The sequence below is a fragment of the Rhinopithecus bieti genome, unplaced genomic scaffold, assembly GCF_001698545.2.
Source record: "Rhinopithecus bieti isolate Rb0 unplaced genomic scaffold, ASM169854v2 scaffold_1557, whole genome shotgun sequence".
NCBI lineage: Eukaryota > Metazoa > Chordata > Mammalia > Primates > Cercopithecidae > Rhinopithecus > Rhinopithecus bieti.
Window position 1 is genome coordinate 260,382 of NW_016803512.1, and position 26,629 is coordinate 287,010.

The 26,629-nt window shown below is 44.5% G+C and overlaps 2 protein-coding genes across 8 annotated transcripts in view; both read left to right on the forward strand.

The window, feature by feature from the left end:
• ZFP2 (ZFP2 zinc finger protein) lies at positions 1 to 14,943 on the forward strand. 2 transcript variants are annotated; one of them, XM_017888039.1, is made up of 2 exons: positions 1 to 85; positions 12,978 to 14,943. In XM_017888039.1, the coding sequence occupies exons 1-2, from the start codon at positions 82 to 84 to the stop codon at positions 14,438 to 14,440; spliced, it is 1,467 nt and encodes a 488-aa protein (XP_017743528.1). In that variant the 5' UTR covers positions 1 to 81; the 3' UTR covers positions 14,441 to 14,943. The 2 variants fall into 2 exon arrangements, with proteins under 2 accessions (XP_017743528.1, XP_017743535.1); XM_017888046.1 differs by lacking the exon at positions 1 to 85 and adding an exon at positions 1,265 to 1,294.
• ZNF454 (zinc finger protein 454) overlaps positions 3 to 26,629 on the forward strand; it is a 47,446-nt gene continuing 20,819 nt past the window's right edge. The window contains exons 1-4 of one of the 6 annotated variants that reach the window (XM_017887992.1): positions 3 to 85; positions 22,116 to 22,196; positions 22,327 to 22,701; positions 23,911 to 24,046. In XM_017887992.1, the coding sequence (XP_017743481.1) occupies positions 22,700 to 22,701; positions 23,911 to 24,046 (138 nt within the window). In that variant the 5' untranslated portion in view covers positions 3 to 85; positions 22,116 to 22,196; positions 22,327 to 22,699. Of the gene's footprint in view, positions 86 to 22,115; positions 23,302 to 23,907; positions 24,047 to 26,629 lie in introns of all 6 variants that reach the window. The other 5 variants (XM_017888019.1, XM_017888001.1, XM_017887984.1 and 2 more) reach the window with 5 other exon arrangements.

Below are 26,629 nucleotides of genomic sequence, written 5' to 3' on the forward strand. Positions count from 1 at the left end.
GTCAAGAGGAGAAAGTATTGACTGATTGCTGTGCCCAGCTCTTCCGCAGCTAGCGTCTCACTCACTTGACAGAAAACGTCTATGGGTAAGTACTGTTACTCCTCTTATGGTGGAAGAAATTGGCTCTGAAAGGTGAAATAGCATGTCAGAATTTGAACACATATCTGTTGTTTTGTTGGTTTTTTACTTTGAGTTTAATGGTAATTCTTGCTTTCTTCCCTTGCCCTGCTGTGAATTCTTATTTCCTACTATATTTAGTAAAACTAGAAACTTCTGTATCCTGGCCTAATTTTCTTTTCAGCATAATTTTTTCTCTCTGTACTAAAGTTTTTTACAGTTGAAAGCTCTGTTAGATTTTTGCTCCTGTTTTACAAAAGATGAATAGAAACTGCAAATCCAGAAGTGCTGTCCCTGGTGCCAGTATTATCATTGTAAACTAGCTAATGTTGAGAAAAGATAGAAATTATTAGTAATGTGGAAAGCAGTGACTTTTAGCCTCTCATTAGTGGTAATTAGATTTAAATCATGTAATGATGTTCGGTTATGAATGAAACAAAAATTAAGAACATGCATAAAGTATTAGAAACCTACTATCAAAGATTATGTGTAAAAATACAGTTGGGGATTCTAGAATCTTTTTAGCTCTCCAGGAAGCCACCCTAACCATCCCTAAACATGGGAGCTTGCTGTCTGTGTTTCACACATGATTTTGAAAAATGTGGGCAGGTGTGGTGGCTCACGCCTGTAATTTCAGCACTTTGGGAGGCCCAGATGGGTGAATCATGAGGTCAGAAGATCAAGACCATCCTGACCAACATGGTGAAACCCCACCTTTACTGAAATACAAAAAATTAGCCAGGCATGGTGTTGTGCACCTGTAGTTCCAGCTACTCGGGAGGCTGAGGCAGGAGTATTGCTTGAACCCAGGAGGTGGAGGTTGCAGTGAGCCCAGATCGTGCCATTGCACTCTAGCCTGGTGACAGAGTGAGACTCCGTCTCAAAAAAAAAATTCAGCCAGATGTGGTGGCTCATACCTGTAATCCCAGCACTTTGGGAGGCTGAGGCGGGCAGATCTCTTGAGGTCAAGAGTTCGAGACCTGTCTGGCTAACATGGTGAAACCCCGTCTCTACTAAAAACACAAAAATTTGCCAGGCATGGTAGCACGCATCTATAATTCCGGCTACTTGGGAGGCTGAGGCACAAGAATCACTTGAACCCGGGAGGCGGAGGTTGCGGTAAGCCGAGATCACACCCCTGCACTCCAGCCTGGGCAACATTTCAGAGATGTACTGGGTAACTACCTCTGTATATATGTATGTGTGTCCATGTAAATATATGTGTATATATGTATAGAAACACACACAGAGAATTTATATAGTTAGAATCTCTACCTGCATGCTCACATGAGCCTCACTGATGTTTAATACATATATATATCTTTGCTTCCATTACTAGGAAAACTGATCTAAAATACTATAATGAGTGTAGAAGTATTCAAAAAGGTCATTCTTCCTTAAATAAGACAGGCCCACTGCTGCCCCAGGGCCTTAGCACTGGCTGTTACCCTGTCTGGGAAGCTCTCCCTTAGACAGTCCTATGACTTCCTCTCTTAGTCCCCGAAGTCTTGGTCTAAATGTCACCTTTTCAGTGAGGCCTTTCCTTAAATTGCAGACCTTTCCTCTCACCCATCATGTTCCCTATATCCATTTAAATGCTTTTATTGTTTTTCTGTAAGGTATACCACTTAAAATACTAAGGATTTTCTTATTGTCTTCTTTTCTCTTGCTAAAATATGTTTCATAAGGGCAGACATTTTTTCTGTTTATTGCTATATCCTGAGCACCTAGAACAGTACCTGGCTTGATAAGTATTTATTGAATGAATGATTTATCATGTTCAAAAAATCAGTTTGACTGCTATATGGAGAGAATGCATTGTAGGGTAGCAAGAGTTTAAATAGAAAATCCAGACAGATGGGTATAGAAATAGTCTAGTTGGGTGTTAGGAGTAGCTTAACTGTTACCCAGAGGATGGAAGAAATATAAAAGGAGAAAAGAAATAAATCACCTTGCCCTTTTCAGGAAGCATGGGACTGCTTGCTGCCCAGTCCCATCCCACACACCAATACTGTGCAAGCTCCCAGCCTCTGCTATGGCTTGTGCCAGCCATATGTACCGAGGGGTCTGTGACAGACCAGACACCTTGGCCTGGAGACGCTTGTTCGTGTCTTGATGAGTATCAAAGTTATATAAATCCTATAAGTTAATGAGGGAAGGCAGAAAAAACATTCCAAGCCATTAAGGGAGTATTGAGTATTTCCAGTATTATTACTCAAAAGTCTTGTTTAGGCAAAAAGGAAAGGCAGAGAGAACTGTATGTTGCTTAATGTAAAAATTAATAAAATATAATAATAATTAATAATAATAGCTAATAATCACTGGATCCTTATTACATCCAAGCATAATGCTATGTGCTTTATCAATGAGATAGTAACATGTCAAGGATCTGAAACATTGTTTAATCCTGGAGGAGCTACAGTTTCTGACTATAATGCTCAGGTTCCAAGCCCACAATATTCCATCACTTCTGAGTAAAGCCACCCTAACCAAGCCCACAACACTCCATCACTTCTGAGTAAAGCCACCCTAATGATTTTCATTTTGTAGGCAGACAGTTATATAATTTGGGAAAAATTAAAATTTTCCTCCATCTCAGTTGCCATATTGGTCACACTTTTGGAATAACATTAAATAGTAGTAGTAATAGTAAGTACCTTTTCCTTGGTTCCTTGGTTCCTAGAAGAAGAGAATTCTTCTAGGGTTTTATTTTTATTCTTGGTGCAATGCAAATTTTTTGTTTTTGAATCAGGAATGGATGAAGGATACCAATTGAATACCTCTGAAGCATCTGTCAGGTTGATCATGTGACCTATGACCTATTAATATGATAGTAATAGATTCTGAACAGTGAACCATTCTTTATTTCCTGGATAAATCCTTCTTCGTCCTAGTTATACTCTTGATGTCTAAGCAACCAGCATTGTTTAAAAACATTAAGAGTTCTGGCTCTGATATTACAATGACTCTACAGGGTGGGTCTGCTGGTGACAAATTCTCTTAGTTTTCTTCCATATGAGAATGTCTCTATTTCACCTTCATTCCTGAAAGATTTTTGCTAATATAGAACTCTAGGTTTGTGGTTATTTTCTTTCAGTACTTTGAAATAATTAGTCCACTTCCTTCTGGCATCCATGGTTTCTGATGAGAAACTCAGCTTTTCATATTTTTGCCCCACCACCAAGTAGTGTATCAATTTTCCTTGGTTGCTTTCAAGATTGTTTTGTACTTCCATTTTTAGAATTTATTTATGGCTGGGCATGGTGGTTCACGCCTGTAATCTCAGCACTTTGGGAGGTGAAGGCAGGCGGATCACTTGAGGCCAGGAGTTTGAGACCAGCCTGGGCAAAACACGGCGAAACCCTTTCTCTGTGAAAAATACAAAACTACTTGGGTGTGATAGTGTATACCTGTAGTCCCAGCTACTTAGGAGGCTGAAGCACGGGAATCACTTGAACCCAGGAGGTGAAGGTTGTGGTGAGCCAAGGTTGTACCACTGCACTTCAGCCTGGGCAACAGAGTGGACTCTTATCTCAAAAAAAAAAAAAAAGAAATGATTTTGATGCATCTGGGCATGGATGTCTTTGGGTTGACCCTGTACCTATAGGTTGAAGTCTTTTGTCAAATATGTTTTTAGCCATGATTTCTTCAAATACATTTTCAGTACCAAACATTTTCTCCTTCTGTGGGACTCCAGTGAGACAAATATTAGATCTTTTGTTGTTGCCCCATACATCCCTGAGGTGTTCTTCATCTTTATTTTTTCTCGATCTTTTCTGGGTTGTTTAGATTGAATAATTTCTTTTAATCTGTCTTCAAGTTAATTCTTTCCTGTTTTCACCTTTCTGCTGTTGAACCTATTTAGCAAGATTTCTATTTTCCATATCAATAAATAAATATTTATATATTAAAAATACTGTAGGGCTGGGCGCAGTGGCTCAAGCCTGTAATCCCAGCACTTTGGGAGTCTGAGGCTGGTGGGTCACGAGGTTGGGATATCAAGACCAGCCTGACCAACATAGTGAAACCCCGTCTTTACTAAAAATACAAAAATTAGCTGGGCATGGTGGTGCACACCTGTAGTCCCAGCTACTCGGGAGGCTGAGGCAGGAGAATCGCTTGAACCCGGGAGGTGGAGGTTGCTGTGAGCTGAGATCGCACCAATGCACTCCAGCAGCTTGGGCAACAGAGTGAGACTTCGTTTCAAAAAAAACAAAAAAACAAAACTGTATATTTTTCACTTCCAGAATTTCCACTTAGTTCTTTTTTATATGCTCATTTTCTTTGCTGAGATTTTATTTCCATTTCTTTAGAGTGTGTTCACTCTACTTGTTGGAACAAGTAAGGCAGCTGCTTTCAAGTCCTTGTAAGATCATGGTATCATCTCACTTGATGTCTGTTGGTTATCTTTTCCCATGTAAGTTGAAATGTTCCTGGGTCTTTAATTCTCAGTGACTTCAAAAGGCATCATGGGCATTTAGAATGTAATGTTATAAAACTCTATGACTTCTTGAAATCCAAAAGAAAATGTTGATATTTCTGTTTTAGCAGGCAGTCAACCTGGTTGAGCTCAGACTACCAAGTCCAAACAGCTTTCTGTGGGTTGTGGTTTCTATGTCAGTTTAGTTGTCAGAGACTTCACATTGTTGCTTGAATCTTGCTCACATGTGTGTCACTCTGTGGCCAATATGGAATTTAAGCAGCAGACCCTCTTATTCTCAAACTCCATGTATGCTGCTTAGGGGGTCAGATTCATGCATACGTATCTCACAGGTGAGCCCAGGAGTTCTTAAATAACTTCCAGGGTGATTTTCCCAAATTCTTCCCTGTCTATGTCCGCAGTAGTTTCAGGTTCCCTGTGGCTCTCCTTTTTACTCTTCTGGCTACAATGCAGGGGCCTGTAGTTGCCCCACTTTGCTGTGACTTCCAGTGACTGTCCTTATGCAGAGCCAAGCGGCAGGAGGACAAAGAAAGAGAAGGTGAAGTGGGGCTTCTCACTACCCTTCTTGGGACCACAGCTCCCGTGTTTGGGGACGAAGGACCCCCTCCTCATGGTTTTGGGCTCCTGTCAGCTCGCAGTGGCACTACTGTTGCAGCAGCCACCAGAGGATTGCTTAGGTGCTGGGGTGCAACAGAACGAAGAAAGGGAAGAAAATAGGCAATTCCCCCTGCTCTCTCTAAACATTAGAAGTCCTTTTCCTGCTCCATGAACCAACCCTAGAGCTTTTCCTGGAGAACCTCCTCTGCCTTTTCCTGCCTCAGTGCCTGTTTTCAGATTGCTGTATACGTTTAATACAGAAGACAGCTGAGGAAAAAAAGGTAAGCTCACCACTGGTTCAGTGGTACTTTGGATTTTGGTCTTCCTCCCCAGTTCACCTGCTACTGTTGACTTTTCAGGGCCCTCAAATAATTGCTTCATGCTTTCTGTTCAGGTTTATCAGTGAAAGAGACATGGTGGAACAGGCCTACTCCACCTTATCAGGAAGAGGATCCGCCACTTTGGTTTTAATTTGATCTTCTTTGTCTAACTTCTTAAGGTGGAAACAAAGGTCACAGATTATGGGCCATTCTTATCTACTGTAAAAACATTTAAAGCTATATAATTTCCTCTAAGCATTGCTTTAGCTATAACACATAAAATAGTATCTCATTCCATTGTGATTTCTTCTTTGACGTGTCAGAATTTACAAATTCACTGCTTAATTTTCAGACATAAGGATTTCCCAAATAGTTGAAATGTAATTCTTTAGGTGTCTTTTTTTTTTTATTGTAATGTTTTGTGTTTGTGTGTACCACATACGTAACTTAAAATTTGCCATTTTAGCCATTTTTAGTGTATAATTTTTTGGAGGCATTTAAATACATTCACATTGTTGTGGAACCAGCACCACCATCCGTCTCCAGAACTTTTTCATCATTCCTAATGAAAACTCTAGACCCTTTAAGCAGTAGCATCCCATTCCCCACTTCCTCCAGCCCCTGGTAACCTCTGCTTTCCTCCTCTATGAATTTGACTACTCTGGATACCTCACATAAGTGGAATCATGCAATATTTGTCTTTTTGTGACTGGCTTATTTCACTTAGCATAATGTCTTCAAGGTTCATCCTTGAAGTGGATTCAGCATTTCACTGCCAGTTTTTATATACTCAAACTAACTTCCTCATTCATGTTTATTTTTTGTTCAAATTGAATATCTAAATAATAGCAAAAATGGTTTAGGAGTACCGTTATTACTGAATCTTTCATATTTAAGACTGTGTTTTGCATTTTTTTTTTTTTTTTGAGACCCGGAGTCTCCGGCCTGTGTGGCCAGGCTGGAGGGGCAGTGGCCGGATCCTCAGCTCCACCTGGCAAGCTCTGCCTCCGCCCCGGGTTTACACCGATTTCTCCCTGGCCCTGGCAGCCTCGCTGAGTAGGCCTTGGGAGCGTAGCAGCCGCCCACCAACCTCGCCCGGCTAGTTTTTCCTGTATTTTTTAAGTAGAGACGGGGTTTCACCGGGTGTTAGCCAGGATGGTCTCGATCTCCTGACCTCAGTGATCCGCCCGTCTCGGCTCTCCAAGTGCTGGGATTAAGGCCTTGAGCCACCGCACCCAGCCTGTGTTTTGCATTTCTCTGCACATGTATGGAGTGCTGACCATGTGGAGTTCTTGAGTCACATCAGTCTGCCCTCGGTTCTTGCAGGCATGGCCCCATTGTCTTTCGGCATCCTGTGTTCCTGAGAAAATCTCTTCTGCCACTTTTTAAAAAATTTGTAGTTAACCTTTTTTTTTTTTTATAAGCATCAACTCCTCAGAACTTTTAAGTCTAAATTTCATGAAGGTATACTGAATCTTACTATTAAGTTTTCTGCAGTACAAAAATATGTAAATATGTTTGAACTTAAAATGATTAATATTTTCCAGAATAGCAAATACTTTGCTCTTTTCTAATTTGATTTTGAAATACACAGAAGAATGTGTAAAGTCTGTACTGTTCAACAAAAACCTACATACTCTTCTAAGCCCTTTATAAATATTAACTAACTTTTGTTCTTATATCAGCACTATAAGATAGGTACCATTTAACAGATTTGGACAGTAGAGCACAGAGAGGTTAAGAAACCTGCCCAAGGTGTGGTGGCTCGCGCCTGTAATCCCAGCACTTTGGGAGGCCAAGGTGGGCAGATCACGAGGTCAGGAGCTCAAGACCATCTTGGCTAACATGGTGAAACCCTGTCTCTACTAAAAATACAAAAAATTAGCCGGCATGGTGGTGGGTGCCTATAGTCCCAGCTACTTGGGAGGCTGAGGCAGGAGAAGGGCGTGAACCCGGGAAGCAGAGCTTGCGGTGAGCCAAGATCATGCAACTGCACTCCAGTCTGGGCAACAGAGCAAGACTCTGTCTTAAAAAAAAAAAAAAAAACCTGCCCAAAGTCACACAGCTAATAGTGGTGGAGCTCCAGAGTTCATTTTGAGTTCATTAACTCAAAAGTCCAAAGTTTCATCTTAGTGTTATCGTAACCACTGTACCCTTCTGTTTCTCTGCTTCTCTTTTTAGTTAATAACAATAAAGACAAATGAAGAAAAAAGAAAGCAGGCCAGGCACAGGGGCTCGCACCTGTAATCTCAGCACTTTGGGAGGCCAAGGTGGGCAGATCACCTGAGGTCAGGAGTTCAAGATCAGCCTGGCCAACATGGTGAAACCCCGTCTCTACTAAAAAGACAAAATTAGGCATGGTGGTGCATGCCTGTAGTCCCTGTAGTCCCAACTACTTGGGAGGCAGAGGCAGGAGAATCACTGAACCCAGGAGGCGGAGGTTGCAGTGAGCCAAGATAGAGCCATTGCACTCCAGCCTGGGTGACAAGAGCGAAACTCCATCTCAAAATAATAATAATAATAACAACAACAATAATAACAAATAGTAATAATAATAAAGCAGATATCCAGTTACCAGAGCCCAGGTGAAGAAACAGAACATTGCTAGTGCCATGGAAATGCTTGGTGTGCATCTCCTCATTCACATCCTTTTACCTCTCTCTATCCAAAATATAACCATTATTCTGACTTTTGTGATGCTTCCTCTCCTCTCCTTATAGTATTGCCATTTATCATTGAATCTCTAAACAATATATTTGGTTTTGGTCTGTTTTAAAACTTTAAATTGAATCTTATATAGATACACACACACATATACATATATATATATATATTATGTGCCTTTGCTTATTCATTCATATTGATATGTGTAGCTTTAGTTTATTAATGTTCGCTGTTGTCAGTTATTCCATTGTATAAACACCTGACAATCTTGTTATGTATTTTTTGATGACAGGCATTTGTGTTGTTTCCAATTTTTGCCGTTGTACACAATGCTATGTGAAGAATCATGAATTCTCATACTGTTGCAAGGTAGAGTTACCTAAGTATATGTACCTAGTAGTAGACTTGCTAAATCAGCCAATGTGCTCGCTCTAGGTTGTACTAAACTATTTTTCAAATGCTTGAATCAGATTGCATTTCCACCAGGAGTATGTGGAAGTTCCCATTACTGCATCTTTCCAAAATCTGAAGCTGTCAGTTTGAATTTTTAGGTTTTGTTACTTGGGCGGATGTGGTAATGGTATCTTGTTGCAGCTTTAATCGGCTTTCCCTTGGTTACTGTTGAGATTGGGCATCTTTGGTTACGTTTGCAGACCATTCAGGTTTCCTTTTCTTAAGTGCTTATTCAAGTCTTTTGCCCATTTTTCTAGTGGGCTTGGTGTTTCATAAGTGTTATTTTGCAAGTCTCCATTCTAGTTTTTTGTGGGTCATATGTTGCAAATATTTTCTCCCAGTAGGTAGTTTCTATTTTTTTAGCTTTTATTTTTATTTTTATATTTTGAGACAGGATCTTGCTCTGTCACCCTGGCTAGAGTGCAGTGGCACCATCTCGACTCACTGCAAGCTCCGCCTCCCAGGTTCACACCATTCTCCTGCCTCAACCTCCTAGTAGCTGGGACTATAGGCGTGTGCCACCACGCCTGGCTAATTTTTTGTATTTTTAGTAGAGATGGGGTTTCACTCTGTTAGCCAGGATGGTCTCGATCTCCTGACCTTGTGATCTGCCCACCTCAGCCTCCCAAAGTGCTGGGATTCCAGGCGTTAGCCACCGTGCCCGGCCACCTGCTGGTATTTTCATACTGAGTTTGACAGGTCCTCTGTTTGGGGTCACTTGGTGGTATATGTTTTGGAGGTGGAGCCTGCTTGACTTTCCACTTTTTCTCTCTTTTCACGTAAGCAGATCAGGTTGGAAGAAAGAGGCCTGGTTAATGCATATTTCTTGCTTCACAGGAAAGCTTGTGCCCATAGGCCTTTGGTTTGTTTGTTCAGTGTTGATCTCTCTCTGTTGACTTTGATCAGCAGTCAAAAAGCTGATTCTCAGGTTGCAGTTCCAGCCCTCTACCCCTTATTTTGTCTGGGATAAGAAATAGGATCTAAGAAAATGTTAGTCTGAGTAGCTACAAGGTCCTTTTCCAGCCTCCTCTCAAACAGTTCAGCAGATGCCCTTGCCTGTCCCTACCACCAGTTCTCATCTCTAAGGAATGGATATTTAGGAAGTAGTAGGATCCTTTAGGACTGTCTTACCTCTGTGAATAAGTTACAGCCTGCTTAAAGTTTAAGGGGAAGAAACCTCTAGATTGTGTCATCCTCCCTTTAAGTTTCACGTATGTCCTGGTACTTTATGTTCCAGAGGAGTATATTCCCAAAGGGTAGTTTACATACTGTATTAGTCTGTCCTCACATTGCTATAAAGAAACACCTGAGACTAGGTTATTTATTTATTTATTTATTTAGAGATGTAGTTTCGCTCTTGTCACCCAGGCTGGAGTGCGATGGCGCAATTTTGGCTCGGTGCAACCTCCACCTCCTGGGTTCAAGTGATTTTCCTGCCTCAGCCTCCTCAGTAGCTGGGATTACAGGTGCACACCATCACACCCGGCTAATTTTTTTTTTTTTTTGTATTTTTTTTTTTAGTAGAGATGGAGGTTTGCTATGTTGGCCAGGCTGGTCTTGAACTCCTGACCTCAGGTGATCTACCCACCTCAGCCTCCCAAAGTGCTGGGATTATAGCCATGAGCCACCACGCCCAGCTGAGACTGGGTAATTTATAAGAAAAGTTTAATTGGCTTATGGTTCTACAGGCTGTATAGGAAGCATTAGTGCCAGTATCTGCTTCTAGGGAAGCCTCAGGAGGCTTATTATAATCATAGTGGAGGGCAAAGGGGAGCAGGCACATCAAATGATAAAATCAGGAGCAAGAGAGAGTGGCAGGGGGAGGTGCTACACACTTGTAAGTGTGTAGTCCTCTTCTCACAGGTCTACTAGGCAGTGCCCCAGTGGGGATTCTACATGGGGGCTCCAATGCAACATTTCTCCTCTGCATTGCCCTAGTATCGGTTCTCTGTGTGGCCTCTGCCCCTGCAGCAGGCTTCTACCTGGACACCTAGGCTTTTCTATACATCCTCTGAAATCTAGATAGAGGTTCCCAAGCCTTAACTGTTGAACTGTGTATACCTGCAGGCTTTAATACCATGTCAAAGCTGCCAAGGCTTACAGCTTGCACCCTCTGAAGCAGCAGCCTGAGCTGTAACCTGGCCCCTTTCAGCCATGGGTGGATCTGGAGTGGCTGGGATGCAGGGAGCAGTGTCCCAAGGCTGTGCTGGACACTGGGCCCTGGGCCTGGCCCAGGAAACCATTCAGTCATCCTAGGCCTCTGGTGGGAGGGGCTGCTGTGAAGTTCTCTGAAATGCCTTTGAGGTCTTTTCCCCATTGTCTTGGCTTATTAGTGCTGGGGTCCTTTTTACTCATGTAAATTTCTGCGGCCTGCTTGAATTCCTTCCCTGAAAATGGGCTTTTCTTTTCTACCACATGGCTAGGCTGCAAATTTTCCACTTATTCCCTTTTAAATATCAGTTCCAGTTTTAAGTCATTTCTTTGTTCTCACATCTGAGCATAGATTGTTAGCAGCCAACCCACCTCTTGTATGCTTTGCTGCTTAGAAATTTCGTCCACCAGATACCCTAAATCACCACTCTCAAGTTCAAAGTTCCACAGATCCCTAGGGCAGGGGCACAGTGCAGCCGAGTTCTTTGCTAAGGCACAGCAAAAGTGACCTTTCCTCCAATTCCCAGGAAGTTCCTCATTTCCATCTGAGACCTTAACCAAGACTTCGCTGTCCATATCACTATCAGCATTTTGGTCACAACCATTTAATCAGTTTCTAAGATGTTCCAAACTCTCCCTTATCTTCCTGTCTTCTTCTGGGTCTTCCAAACCCTTCCAACCTTTGTCTGTTACCCAGTTATTCCAAAGTCACCTCCACATTTTCAGGTATCTTTATAGAAATTCTCCACTTCCCAGTACCAACTTTCTGTATTAGTCAATTCTCACATTGTTATGAAGAAATACCTCAGACTGGGTAATTTATAAGAAAAAAGGCTTAATTGGCTCACAGTTCCTGTACAAGAAGCATAGTGTCGGCATCTGCTTTTGGGGAGGCCTCAGGAGGCTTACAATCATGGCAGTAGGTGAGGGGAAGCAGGCACATCAAATGGCAAAAGCAAGAGCAAGAGTGAGGAGGGAGGTGCTAGACTCTTGTAAATAACCAGATCTCACAAGAACTCATTCATGATAGAGAGGACAGTACCAAGGGGGATGGTGCTGAACCTTTCATAAGAAACCACTCCCATGATCCAATCACCTCCCATAAGGCCCCGCCTCCAACACCGGGGATTACATTTCAGTATGAAATGTGGGTGGGGACACACATCCAAACTATACCACATAGATTGTTATTTACTTCCTATCATATTTTATTTACTTCCTGTATCATATTTCTTTCTTTCTTTTTCCTTTTTTTTTTTTTTGAGACAGAGTTCAAGACCAGCCTGGCCAAAATGGTGGAATCCCATGTCTACTAAAAATACAAAAATTAGCTGGGCATGGTGGCAGATGCCTGTAGTCTTAGCTACTTATGAGGCTGAGATGGGAGGGTTGCTTGAACCCAGGAGGTGGAGGCTGCAGTGAGCTGAGGTAGTACCACCGCACTCCAGCCTGGGTGACAGAGTCACCACCACGCCTGGCTAATTTTTGTATTTTTGGTAGAGATGGAGTTTCATCATTTTGGCCAGGCTGGTCTTGAACTCCTGACCTCAAGTGATCCGCCTGCCTTGGCCTCTCAAAGTGCTGAGATTACAGCCGTGAGCCACCACGCCCAGCCTTGACCATATTTCTTAATCCTCATTTTATATCTGTGACCCTCAGACCCAGTGAGACAAGTAACTAGTTAAGATGGTGTTAAGAGCCAGGGTTTGAATCCAAGTTTGTCTGACTTTGGGTCAGCAATCTTTACACTGTGTCACACTGTGACATTTTAGGAAGATTAATTTGGTGTAGGATTCCTAGGTGACCTTGTAGGAGGAAAGAAACTGCTGCTAGGAATACCAGGTACAGTGTGCAGGGTCTCCTGATCTGCCTTTCCCAAGCCCAGCTCTTCTGCATCTGTTTCTTTCATTCCATCTTCTTTATGTAGCACCTACTTCAGTGGCCAGTGCCTTCACTGTGCCTCCCTCCTGAAAGGGCTCACTCTTTTCTCTGCTTACCCAGTATATCTGCCATCCCCTGCTTTCAGTTCCCCTGTTATCTTTGGACCAGTTCGGTGTTCTTTCTCTCTCTCCCTATTTCTCTACCTAATTTTAGGTGTGTCTTTGAAAGCTCTCAAACGTGCTCAACAGTTATTTTAGTTTGAGAGCTAGTTTAATTCTCTCATTCCCACCTATGCAGTTTCCAGTCTCCCAGCACAGAAACCGATGTGCGTTTGAAATTTTTTTTTTTTTCAGACTGGGAGACAAGACTTGAAACCAAAGCGCCAACTCTGAAGCCCAATATTACTGAAGATTTATGCCATGGGGTACTAATGGAAAGGGAAGGTGTCTGGCATTCTACTGTAGGGGAAACCTGGGAACCTAATAACTGGTTAGAGGGACAACAGGATAGTCATCTGAGCCAAGTGACAGTTACCCCTAAGGAAACCTTCACCGAGAGGAGAGTATGTGGAGGTAATGAATTTGAAAGATATTCCAGTCAGGATTCAATCCTTGGTACACAACAAAGCATTCCTATGGTAAAAAGGCCCCATAACTGTAATTCACATGGAGAAGATGCCACGCAAAATTCTGAGTTAGTTAAAACTCAAAGAATGTTTGTAGGAAAGAAGATCTATGAATGTAATCAGTGCAGCAAAACCTTCAGCCAGAGCTCATCCCTTCTTAAGCACCAGAGGACTCATACTGGGGAGAAACCCTTTAAGTGTAATGTATGTGGGAAACACTTCATTGAATGCTCCTCCCTTAATGTACATCAAAGAATTCATACTGGAGAGAAACCCTATAAATGTAATGAATGTGGCAAAGCCTTTAGTCAGAGCATGAATCTTACTGTCCATCAACGAACACACACTGGAGAGAAACCTTATCAGTGTAAAGAGTGTGGCAAAACCTTCCATAAGAATTCATCTCTTATTCAACATGAAAGGATTCATACTGGAGAGAAACCCTACAAATGTAATGAATGTGGGAAAGCTTTTACCCAAAGCATGAATTTGACAGTCCATCAGAGAACTCATACAGGAGAAAAACCCTATGAATGTAATGAATGTGGAAAAGCCTTCAGTCAAAGTATGCATCTTATTGTCCATCAGAGAAGCCATACTGGAGAAAAACCCTATGAGTGTAGTCAGTGTGGAAAAGCCTTTAGTAAGAGCTCAACTCTTACCCTACATCAGCGAAATCACACTGGAGAAAAACCCTACAAATGTAACAAATGCGGGAAATCCTTTAGCCAAAGTACGTATCTTATAGAACATCAGAGGCTTCATTCTGGAGTAAAACCTTTTGAATGTAATCAGTGTGGAAAAGCTTTCAGTAAGAATTCATCTCTAACTCAACATCGGAGAATTCACACTGGAGAGAAACCTTATGAGTGTGTGGTATGTGGAAAACATTTCACTGGACGATCATCCCTTACTGTGCATCAGGTTATTCACACTGGAGAGAAACCTTATGAGTGCAATGAATGTGGAAAGGCATTCAGCCAGAGTGCTTACCTTATTGAACATCAAAGAATTCATACTGGTGAGAAACCCTATGAATGTGATCAGTGTGGAAAGGCCTTCATTAAGAATTCATCCCTTACAGTGCATCAGAGAACTCATACAGGAGAGAAACCCTATCAGTGTAATGAATGCGGAAAAGCCTTCAGCCGGAGTACAAACCTGACTCGACATCAAAGAACTCATACATGAGGAATGTTTCCACTGGCCCCTACATCATGTTTAACTCTTCAGTAATAATCATATAAGACATACAATGTAGAAACCTAATAAACGTGATGATTGTGGGAATTTTCCAGTTGAAGTATATCAGATAATACCACTGCAGAGAAGTCATCTAAAAGTAGAGAAATCTTGATTCAGAAGGTATAACTTAGTTTATATCAGAAGGTTTAAGTAGCTAATATAAACAATGAAGACTCATGCTGAAGATAAGTTCTATTATATCATACTGCACATTCTCCTTTGGCCATCAGAGACTTTACACTGGAGAGAAAAATGTGAGCATGTTTAACTGGACAGCCCAGAGACCTGGTATGTAGTCCTAATCTGCCACTGCCTTGGACAAGTCACCTACTTCCACCAGGTTATGGTTCTTTATTTGGTAAATGAATGATTTTGGAGTTAGAAATCTTGTAGGATCTCTGTTAGCTCTAAAATGTTACAACCCTATAAATATAATGAATGCTGGGAAATCTTTGTTCTTTTACAATCTTATGCTGTCTAGATGCTCTTGTTCCACAGTCTGGTTTCCTTGGATGTTTTTGATCAAAATTATTTACCTTTACCAATTCCTAGTACCCTTCCATGCCCCTAATCTTCCCCTGCATTGTTACTTTGTCCCCTAACTACAGTCTGGTTTCCATAAATTAATGGAATAAGTATGCAGATCTTAATGCAATAGCATGCTGTTTTCTCAATTAATAGTTCTTAAACTGTCATTAAATGATCATTTAGAAAATAACATAATCCTCTAAGTACAAAAGAATCACATACAAATCTTTGTGTCATGTTCTGGCTATCAAAGTGGAAAAGAAAAGACAGAGGGGCTGAACACTGACAGACATAGCCATCTGACCTATTAACAAAATGTTGAGGCTGGACAAAGTGGCTCATGCCTGTAATCCTAGCACTTTGGGAGGCTGAGGCAGGATGATTGTTTGATTTCAGGAGCTCAAGACCAGCCTGGGCAACATAGTGAGACATTGTCTCTGCACTCCAGCCTAGGCAACAGAATAAGAACTTTGTCTCAAAACAAAAATAACGTTGCAACTCAAAAACATACTCAAAACAATATAGGGAGATTTTATAGCTCTATAGTTATTATGGTAGTTAAGATAGCTTTGTTTATTTCATACATTTACCAAGTCCTAAATATGTGTTAGACATGATTAGAAAATCAAAATGAGTAAGATATATTCTTTGGTTTATAAGGGTTAAACTAAAAAAGTGTCAGTATGATAGGAGAGGAGAGGAAGAATACAAGCAATCACAAAGCAGAATTTAGGAAATTTAGTAACTGACTAAATGTGCTGCTTGAATGAGAAGGAAGAGTCTAGGATGACTTGGAGTTCTTACTTTGGTAGATAAGGTTGCCATAATTAAAAACACCTATAGTTGCCAAATTTTGTGAGGCAATGATGACTTCACTTTGGGTACATTTCCATGAGTCTGTGAGACATCCGAGGGAAGGGTCCTGATAGTCACCAGAAAGTGATAAAGGAGATACTTGTAGGACTGTCACTGATGGGGTAGGTGGTAAAAAAAAAGAAGCAGTAGACGCTAAGTGGAAAAGCAGCAAAAGAAAACAGAAAATCAGAAGTGGATCACAAAGGTAAAAAGATAGTTTTAACACAGGGATAGGAAGAGTTAATACTGTAAAATGCTATGGAGGGCAAAGTAAGATAAAAATAGAACTATGTCGGCCAATTGCAGTGGCTCACGCCTGTAATCCCAGCACTTTGAGAGGCCAAGGCAGGCAGATCATGAGGCCAGGAGATCAAGACCATCCTGGCTAACATGCTGAAACCCCGTCTCTACTAAAAATGCAAAAAAATTAGCTGGGCATGGTGGCATAGACCTGTCGTCCCAGCTACTTGGGAGGCTGAGGCAGGAGAATGGCGTAAACCTGGGAGGTGGAGCTTGCAGTGAACTGAGATCACACCACTACACTCCAGCCTGGGCAACAGAGCAAGACTCCATCTCAAAAAGAAAAAGTAGAACTTATGTCCTTTTGCTTGGGCTATCAATTTAAGACAGATGGCTTAAAACCTCTGTTTGAGTTGGTTGAAGAGTGGTTAAGTGTTAAAAAGAACTTAGCTTTACTGAGGTGGGAGAGACTCAGAAAGACAACTAGAGGGAGGCTGGGGCTTGGAGCATATCAGAAGAGATGTGAGCTGCAAACAATGGAAAGCCCAGTCCATGATGGTGTAAGAAAGTAGAGATTTACTTTTCTCACAACAAATCTGGAGGTGGCTGTCACTTGTTCACAGATAAAACAATTCAGTGTCTTTAATGGGGTTTCCATCATGGTTACATCATGATGGCCATAGCATCAAGTAAAGTGTCTGCATTCAAGGCAGGAGGGAGGAGGAGGGAAGCACCAGCAACATCAGTGCCTTTGATGAGGAAAGTTTTTCCCGGAGGCCACTCAGTAGACTCCTGCTTACAGCTCATTGACCACAGCTGTATTGCATGGCCACCTCCTAGCACAAGGAAGGCTGTGGAAAGAAGTATTTAACCTTTCCAGCCTCTATAGAGGAGGCAGGCACAAAAAAGGGGGGTTGAGAATGGTGTTGATTTAGCCAGCCAACAATCTGCCAGGAAGTGTTTGTATGATTTAAGGTAGGATTGAGCATGTTCAAAACTGAAAAAAGAGGTGTGGAAGAGTGAAGGTACAGAAAGGAGGGGACATGCAGCTCAAAGTGGGAAAATAAGGTCTGGAACACAGATGGAGGCTGTAGGGATCTCTTTCAATAGGAGGAAGGAAACTTTCCACTGGGAGAGACGGGCATCCACAAACGATGGGTACAGAAGATGTTTGTGGGCGGCAATGGAGGCAGTTCCTGTGAACTCGTGTAACTGTTTGAACCTTCAGCACCCAGTCTCTGGGCTATGTGACCTCTCAGAGTTAATATTTTGCCAATTTTGAGTCGTTGCCTCCATCCTAGGCTTCAAAATCTTTCATTTTTCCCTTTCTCTCTTGTCCTGTGCCTGCCTTTTGAGCTTTATTTTGCTGCTGTCTTTATCTTTTCCATCTATTTTCTACCCATTTCTTTTGTCTGCCTCCTTTCTTCCCCTCTGGTTCTCTCTCTCAAGATCATGTGGGGAACAAGAAAAAAAGAAAAAAAATCTGAAGAGAAAGGAGGAGACCCCGTAGAAGAGAGAGATTATTAAAAATCTAAGTTCCCGAGGATATGGCTAGTTTGATGTTTTATTCCCCCTTTCCTGTTCTAACTCCAGTGGTTTGTATTTGAATATAGGCAAGGAGACCCAGGATCTGCATGCGGAGTTGAGAAGTGTGTGTGTGGAAGGAGGTGGGGGCAGAAGAGTGGAGAATCTCAGTGTCAATTATTTGCCCCATCCTCCTCCAGCCTCCAAACTTGGAATGAGGGGAAGGGTGCTGTTTATTTGTGAAACAATAATAATCTGGACCGATTGGGTTTCTTTCGTGGAATGTTAGAATTAGGACAGAGGCATTTGGGTGTTAGAAGATGAAAGCACAGCTGACGCTGACATCTTGGGTCATATGCAAATTTAATTGTAAGCAAAATAATCCAACCAACTGGGAGGAGTTCTGGGAGTATAAGGGTCTGGGAGGGAGGACCCTGGTTACCATATCCTGTTAAGCCCAAGCCCTTCATGTCAGTGTCCATTCTCAGGCAGAACTGAAGTTTCAGTAATATATGAGGATTTTTTGGTAACTTAAAGTGCAGTACAGCCAGGCCTTGTGGCACCTGGGAACCACCAGCAGCCAAGCACGTGCCTGCTCTCTCCCTCTGTCTTCATTCCCCACCCCTCGCCACTGCTACCACCACCACATGGGTTCTGTTACTGCTTTGTCCATCCCCTCACTGGTGGTTGGATTCTTTTGCTTACAACTAAATTTGCACATGACCCGAGATGTCAGCATCAACTCTCATATCTAGTGAACTTTCATCTTCTAACACCCAAGTGTCTTTGTCCTAATTCTAAAATTCCATGAAAGAAACCCATTTGGTCCTGATCATCCTTTTAAGACAAGCCTCACAAGTCACCTTTTCAGGCTAAGTACCCATCCAGTCAGCTGGTGGGAGGAGGCCTTCCATGTGATCACTGGCCATGCAGTCGGCCTCTGTGCAGCGAACTGACAGATATGACCCGTATGTCATGAGTTTTTACTGAGCGCCTACTCAGTAGTTGCTAGTGATTTACAGCTCAGAAGGAGCTCACGGTAGGGAAGTCTGAAATAAACCAGGAGTTAGGATGCAACAGGTAGAAACACAGCACCCTCTGGAATTATAGAGAATTGGGTGAACAAGGTATTTCCTCTATGGCTGGATCATCATCCAAAAGACTCAAATAGGGCCATTCCCTCCACTTGAGCTCTGTGAAATGGGCCTCTGGGCATTTAAAGAGGTTACCAGTCAGGGTTCTCTGACAAAAGTGGAGTTGCAGAATATGGTGCCAGTACCCCTCTCCTAGATACTACATAGTTTCCAACTGCCTGACTCCTGAAAAATACCACATCAGATCTGGAGGAGAATGAATGCTGAGAACTTAATTGAGGTAGGTTATTTCTCTGCCTGTATACACATTGGCATTATCTGATGGTCTGTGGTCAAGAGACTCATAAGTGATTGGCCTGTGCTGCATGTTATTGTGACAAGGATGAGTAAGACCTTGTTCCTACTCATAGTGTAGTTCATTCAAGCAACTAACATTGAGCTCCTAGCATAAGCCGGCTTCTATGAATTCCAGGGTAAACGACGCCTGATCTCTGCTATCAAGTAGCTCCTAGCACATAGTGCCATAAGAGTGAATTAGTTGGGTGAACAGAAGAGGGGAGGAAATGAGAAGGTGCAGGGAAGAATAGGAGTAATGGCAAGAGAGGCTAAGAGAGCATCGTGTATATTCAGGAAATTCTAAGAGGTGTATGATTTAAGCATAGAGTAGAAGTCAAGAAGTGGGAAGAAATGAGGCTAAAGGAAGATCTTATTACATCACACTGCAAAGGTCCTAACAGGGCTTAGCAAATGGACCCCAGGAATTACTGGCTAGTAGCCACTGTCCTGGGGAAGAGGAAACAGACTGGTGATGCAGGTCTTGGTCAAATGTAAGTGTTCATTTGCATATCCATAGTTAATAGAGCAGAAGGGAAGGGGGTTCTCCAGACCACATTTTCACCTCCTTTCTCTGAGGAGACTGGTTCCTAATGAGAATCCTTCACAGAAGCGGGGGCTTCCTCAGTGAATGCTCAGAACAATATAGTGTGTGAATCCTGGCTAAAGCCAAAGGGTGTGTCAGGCTTCGTATCACAGGTATCACTGCTGCTTTTCAGCTTGAATAGTTTTTTTGTTGGTTTTAGTTGCCCGTGGAAGGGCACCTGTTAGATACTCCTAGCAGACTACAGCATCACCAGGACAAATGGGTCAGATAAATGAAGGTTTTATTACTGTTTTCAGTTCTGGAAGACTTGGCCCTTTGTATGTCAGTTCTTTGCCATCTGGGTGACAAGTAGTAAGAGCACTTTTGAACCTTCCAACATCAACAGGAGAAGGACTCCTGGTTCCAAGGACATGGGACCTGAGCAGGGCACTTAACAGATCAGTGCGTCAGTTTTCTCATTTATTAATGGGACAAACCTCAGTTTTTGGTTGCATTAGATAATGTAAAGTGCTTATGAAAGTTCCCAACATGGCCAGGCGCGGTGGCTTCCGCCTGTAATCCCAGCACTTTGGGAGGCCGATGCAGGTGGATCACCTGAGGTCAGGAGTTCAAGACCAGCCTGACCAACCTGGAGAAACCCCGTCTCTACTAAAAATACAAAATTAGTCAGGCGTGGTGGCGCATGCCTGTAATCCCAGCTACTGGGGAGGCTGAGGCAGGAGAATCGCTTGAACCTGGGAGGCAGAGGTTACAATGAGCCAAGATTGCGCCATTGCACTCCAGCCTGGGCAACAAGAGCGAAACTGTGTCTCAAAAAACAAAAACAACAACAACAACAAAAAAACTGCCCAACATGTAGTTAGTGCTCAGTACATATTATTATTATATTCCTGAAAACAATAAGATCCAAACTCCTGAGCATAGCACGCAGAACCCTTCCGTATCTTAGAATCATTAGGCTGTCAAAGCAAATGCCTTGTAGAAAGGTTATATAATTGTGGGAGGCTACTTGTAATTGTGGACTGCGGTCATTGCCTCCTCATTGGTTTTCCTGTATCCCCTCTAGCCCCACCACTGTCTGCCCTCCTTGAAGCTGACCAGTGCTGCTATCAAAATGTGCCCAGCCATGTCACTCAGTTTCGAATCTACTCATTTCCAGGCACACAGAATAAATCCAAATTTCCTACCTTCAAGGCCTGTAGTTACCCCTGCAACACCATCTCACACTCTTCCTTGTTCACTAGGCCCCCGCCAGTCATACTGACCTTGCCAAGCCTGGAGTTGACCAAGCACACTTCTCTCTGGACAGCATTTCTGTTGCCTCCGTTTAGAAGGCACTTTACCCACACATTCACATCGTTTCCTCCCTCACTGTATTCAAATCTCTGCTCAGATGTTACCTCCTCAAAGAGAACTTCCAAAACTGCTGGTTGAAATAATTCCCTGCTCCATCATACCCTGACTCCTAACGGTAGTGTTATCACTACCTGATATTTTCTACTTGTCTGACCCCTCCTCTAGTACAATTAAAACTCCATGAGTGCAGGGTTTTCACAGCTATTTCTTCAGCCCCTGGACTCTGGGTTCTCACTCTCCGGGGCCCAGTTTGAGTGACCTGGAGTCACGAGGGAGGGGAGAGAGAAGGGTTACCAGCGATACTCACACAACATCCTCCCCCTCCTCTGGTGCTTTGCGGGGTCCCTGGGAACTGCTACAGGGGCTGCCCAGCGGCTGCCCCTGGCCTTGCCAAGCACTTGACACATAAGTGCTCCAAAATGTCTATAGAATGAAATCTTCAATAAAACTCCAAACAGAATGCTGTAGTCACTGACACTGCTTCCTAACACGTGGCCAACGATTCCGAATGTGACAAACAGGTCACGTTCTTGATTGTTTTTCACCACCCACAAAGTTAAAACCCTCTCATCTTTCCTTCCTGAGCGCCATGCAAATTACCTATTCAAAAGCAACTTAAGTATCTCCAGTTGGATATTCTTAGGCTTCATCTCATCCTTGACAGTCTCTGCAAAATATGGTCAACAAAAATACCACCTTCTAAATACCACCCAGCTGTCCAGGATGGAGACTTCCTGGTATCCAGGCTCCTTCCTCTCCCTCTTCCCCACCTCTGAGAAGTCCCCAAGCACGAAGTGTTCTGCGTCCCGAACATTCCAGGGGCCGCCAGCCACCACGGGCTCTGTCCTGAGGTGCCAAGCAGGACATCCCTGCCCGACATTCTGTCCCCCCGCACCGCACACGCGTTAACGGCTGTGGCGTCTCCACCCCAGCACGCACTGGCCCGCCCGCAGGGCCAGGCTGGAAGTGTCGGGCGCTTGCCAGGCCAAGGCGCAAACCTGCTGCCTTCCAGGCCTTTTCGGCGCGGTCCCCGTCAGGAACGCGCCCAGTCGCCTCCTACTCCGTCTTCCGGACCTTCCCCATCCTCTCTCTTCAGCGATCGGGCGTCGCTCCCCTGGACTAACCTCCCTTGTCCCATCTGCAGCTTTTCCCTGGTCTGCATCTTCCTGGGCCTTCGTGCAAGGCAGTGACCTGGTTCTAAAGCGAACGGAACGGAACCGATTCCGTAAGTTCATTCAGCTCCAGAATCCACCAGGTTCCAGATTCTGATGAGCGCGCTGAGGTCGGCGCGGAGGGGCCTCTGGGAAAGGTAGTTTCTGCGCCTAAAGCCCGGGGGCGGGGCCCTGTTCCCGCAGGCGCAAGGCAGCACGGTCTCCGCTGATTCTCCCTGTGGGAAGTGGAGTCTGGCCGGCAGAACCGCAGCAGCCCTGAGACTTGTGGGAATTCGGCCCAACGGTTCCCAGGGCAACGCGCAAGCGCAGTTCAGCTCCCGGCTGCAGACTCCAGCTCATTGTGTTCTGACTGCGATGTGGCGCTTGCAATCTCTCGCCGCCGGCAGAGGCTCCTCGAAGAGCGACACGGGGGTGACCAGGCACGGTGGTCAAAGCCGCAGAGGGAGAGCGGGAGCGGTCGTGAGGTCGTCTGGGGAGAAGGGCGGAGGCAAAGCCGAGGAGGTGCGGTTGTGGTCCCTTCTGGAGGACGCTGATCCAATGCCCCAAACTTCCCGGAATGTATGTCTGAGATTTGATCCCAAACAGAGAGAGGGAGGACGGCCAGGGGTGGTCATCCTGGGCTTGGGGTCGAGTCTGTGAGTGCCTGTGGAGGAGATGGAGCCAGGGCCTCTGGCCTGTGTCTTGGAGCGGACTCTGAGAAGCCCAAGGTTTCCGCTCAGGTGACAGATACGCGCCTGGCGTGGTTCCGAGGCCGGAGGCAGCCCGTGCAGCAGCCCCCGAGGGACCTGGCGAAGCGGCAGGGGCGGGAGGGGGTTGTGTGTGATTAGGGCTCCTAACCTTTCCCTCTCCCCTCCCCGCAACTCACACAAACGCCGCTTCTGCCCACCCGTGACTCCAGGCCACCCACACTGGGCCCCAGAGAGTGAGGACCCTGAAGCCAGAGAAGAGTTTGCCTGAAAGGCTTCGACAGTGAAGAGCCAGTCTTCTTAGCCTCCTTTTTGAGGAGGAAGAAGACGACCCTCCTTTTCCTCTTATCCTGTCACTCCCAGATAAGGCAGCTGTTCCAAAGCCGCAGAGGGAGAGCGGAGCGGTCTTCCAATCCAATCGAACCCAGACTCTGCTCTCAGTTGCCTCTCCCCAGCGCTCCCACCTTTTCGGGTACATCCTGGTGGATTCTGGAGCTGAATAACTTGTTAAAGAGATAATTCTTGGCCGGGTGCGGTGGCTCACGCCTGTAATCCCAGCACTTTGGGAGGCCGAGGCGAGCTGATCACCTGAGGTCAGGAGTTCGAGACCAGCCTGGCCAATATGGTTAAATCCCAGTCTCTACTAAAAATATAAAAATTAACCGGGAGTGGTGGCGGGTGCGTGTAATCCCAGCTACTCAGGAGACTGGGGCAGGAGAATCCCTTGAACCCGGAGGGCGGAGGTTGCAGTGAGCCAAGATCATGCCATTGCTCTCCAGCCTAGGTGACAGAGCGAGACTCTGTCTCAAAAAAAAAAAAAATTCTCTTGAGATCGTCCAGTCAGGCTGAAGGGAAGGACCAGAGGATGGGTGGAAGGCATGAGATCTGGGCCTGGAACAGGCTTTCTGCAAGGAAAAGTCAATGTATAGTACCCTCTGAAGTAGGAGAGAGAATGGGGAGCAAACAGGAACCAAAACACTCACTGCTTGGGGTCCTGGCGTCCTTCCAGAATGTGAAGCCTCACTGCCTCGCTCTGGACTGCTGTATGAGAGCTTCTGACCCAGTCCTCTCCTAATAGCAGGTGTGTAGACCCTTCTAGCCTGAGGAGTTCTGCAGGTGTGAAGCTCCACATCTGCCTCCATAGCACTTTGCCTGTCCCTAAGAGGGCTCATCGGAGAAGAAGAATGGCTGTCAGCCACCTGCCAACCGTGGGCCAGGTGAGTGGGGTTTCTTCCCCTAAATTGCTTTCTGGATTTGAAGAGGGTGGCATGTTTCCTTCCTCAGATCGGGAGCTTTTCTCCCAATCCAGTCCCACCCAGACACTGACCTCAGTTGCCTCTCCCCAACCACCACCCACCCCCCACCCTCACCCCCTATCTGGCTCATCCTGGTGGGTGTGGGTATAACTTGCTAAAGGTCACATAAATGTCACAGCTGAGACTGGAACCCAGGTTCCTGTGAAATCAAAACCTATACTCTTTTCACTAGCAAATAAGATTAGGGATCTGAAGTGGTAAAGGCATGTATTAGTCCCTTTTTGCCTTACTCTAAAGAAATACCTGAGGCTGGGTAATTGATAAGAAAAGAATTTTAATTGGCCCACAGTTCTGTAGGCTGTACGGGAAGCATGGTGTCAGCATCTACTTCTGATGAGGCCTTTAAAAGCTTCCAATTTGTAATCCCAGCACTTTGGGAGGCCGAGACGGGTGGATTGCAAGGTCAGGAGATCGAGACCATCCTGGCTAACACGGTGAAACCCCGTCTCTACTAAAAAATACAAAAAAACTGGCTGGGCGAGGTGGCGGGCGCCTGTAGTCCCAGCTACTCAGGACCCTGAGGCAGGAGAATGGCGTAAACCTGGGAGGCGGAGCTTGCAGTGAGCTGAGATCCGGCCACTACACTCCAGCCTGGGGGACAGAGCGGGACTCCGTCTCAAAAAAAAAACAAAAACAACAACAAAAAAGCTTCCAATCATAGCAGAAGGTGAAGGGGGAGCAGGTGTATCACACTGTGAGAGAGGGAGCAAGAGAGAGAAGTGGGAGGTCCTAGACTCTTAAACAACTGGATCTCATGTCAACCAGCTAAGCGAGAATTCACTCATCACCAAGAGGACGGCACTAAGCCATTCACGAGGGATCTACCCCCTTGATCCAACACCCCCCACCAGGCCCCACCTCCAACGCTAGAGGTCACATTTCAACAGGAGATTTGGAAGGGACATACATCCAAACCGTATCAGGGCAGTACCTCACACAAGCTCAAAGAAGAGCATTGTGGGAACACTTTTTTGAGGAGGTGTGACTTATTAGACTCTTTTTCTTTTATGAAATTTGGCTTTTTTACCAATGAAATTATTCAGAAGACTATGCTTCCAAAAAGTCCTATAATTTCCTAAAACACTTGAGCAGTCCTAGCATCTTTAGAATAAGAATATGGACTGTGCTTTGAAGGAGACAGCATTCATTTGGGCATATACATTCTGATAGATTTGGTTAAATTGTTCTAATTCCTTCACATTTAAACCTCCCCAAGGACTGGAATGTGTGGTAGGAATCACTGGAAAGGATGACCAGCTAGGTGGGAGCGCCATGTTCAACATAGCACAGCTCACCGGCTGCTCCCTCCTCTTGGCTTCTGACTTGTCACTTGGGACCTGTCTCATGCACCACTTCTTCTGTGAAACCTGTCTCCACCCACAGTGCCAGTCTGCTGTGATATTTTCCTTCCCTAACCTTTTCCTCAAAGTCACTGTTGGTGTCATACAATTTATCTTGTGTTTATAGGCTGCCTTAATTTTGTTGCCATTCAACAGACATATGTTAGGGCTGTAAAATGTGCCAGGAATTATGATCTGGGCTACAAATACAAAGTGAACGATAAATGGTCCCTGACAAATGGGTTCATGGCTTCCATCAGAGTGTTTCTTGACTGCCTGCCATGGGCCAGGTATCTGGGTGCAGGTAACAGAAACCTAATTCAGACTGCCTTAGGCAGCAGCAGGCACTTATTGGAAAGATATGGAGGTGTTTCCCCAAATGCAAAGGCAAAGACACAACTGGATGTTGACTATGGAAGTGGGGTCTACAATAACCTGAGAGTCCTTTCTCATGGACCTTTGGTTCCTTCTCTGGGCTTCTGCTTACCTCTTCTTTCTCAGTGAACACCAGCTCCCTTAACTTCTCAGCCAACTGGGAAGAAAAGAGCTGTAATAGCTACTGGATTTTACATGCTAGGTTAGGTTTCGGGTACACCTGTGTGTCAGGACAGAGAGACTTTCCTCTGTGACCCCATCTCAGAGTTTCTATGAAAGGGACTAGTTCTAATCAGAAGGAACAAGGTCCTATTGTGTAGAATGACTAGTTCTATGGGACCCATGTGTGTGTATGCACATATGCACACATGTGCATGCGTGTGTGTGTGAGGGTGTCACAGGGTGTGTGGGGGTATTTGTGTGTGTGTTTGGGTGTGTTCGGGTGTGTGTGTGCTTGCATGTGTGTCGTGTGTGTTGAGGGTCTGTGGGGGGATGTGTAGGGGTGTGTCTTTGTATGTGAGTTTGTATGTCTCTGTGTGTGTCTCTATGTTTGTATGTGGGGGGTATGGGTATGTGTTGTGTGTATGTGCATGTGCACTTGTGTGTGTTTGTGTGTGTATGTGGGTGTATGGATATGGGTGTGTGTGCACATGTGTCTCTGTGTTTGTGTGTGCCTCTGTGAGTTTATGTGTGTTTGTATGTGGGGGGGTATGGATATGGTTGTGTGCGCTTTGTGTGTGTGTGAATGTTGTGGGGGGGGTGTTGTGTG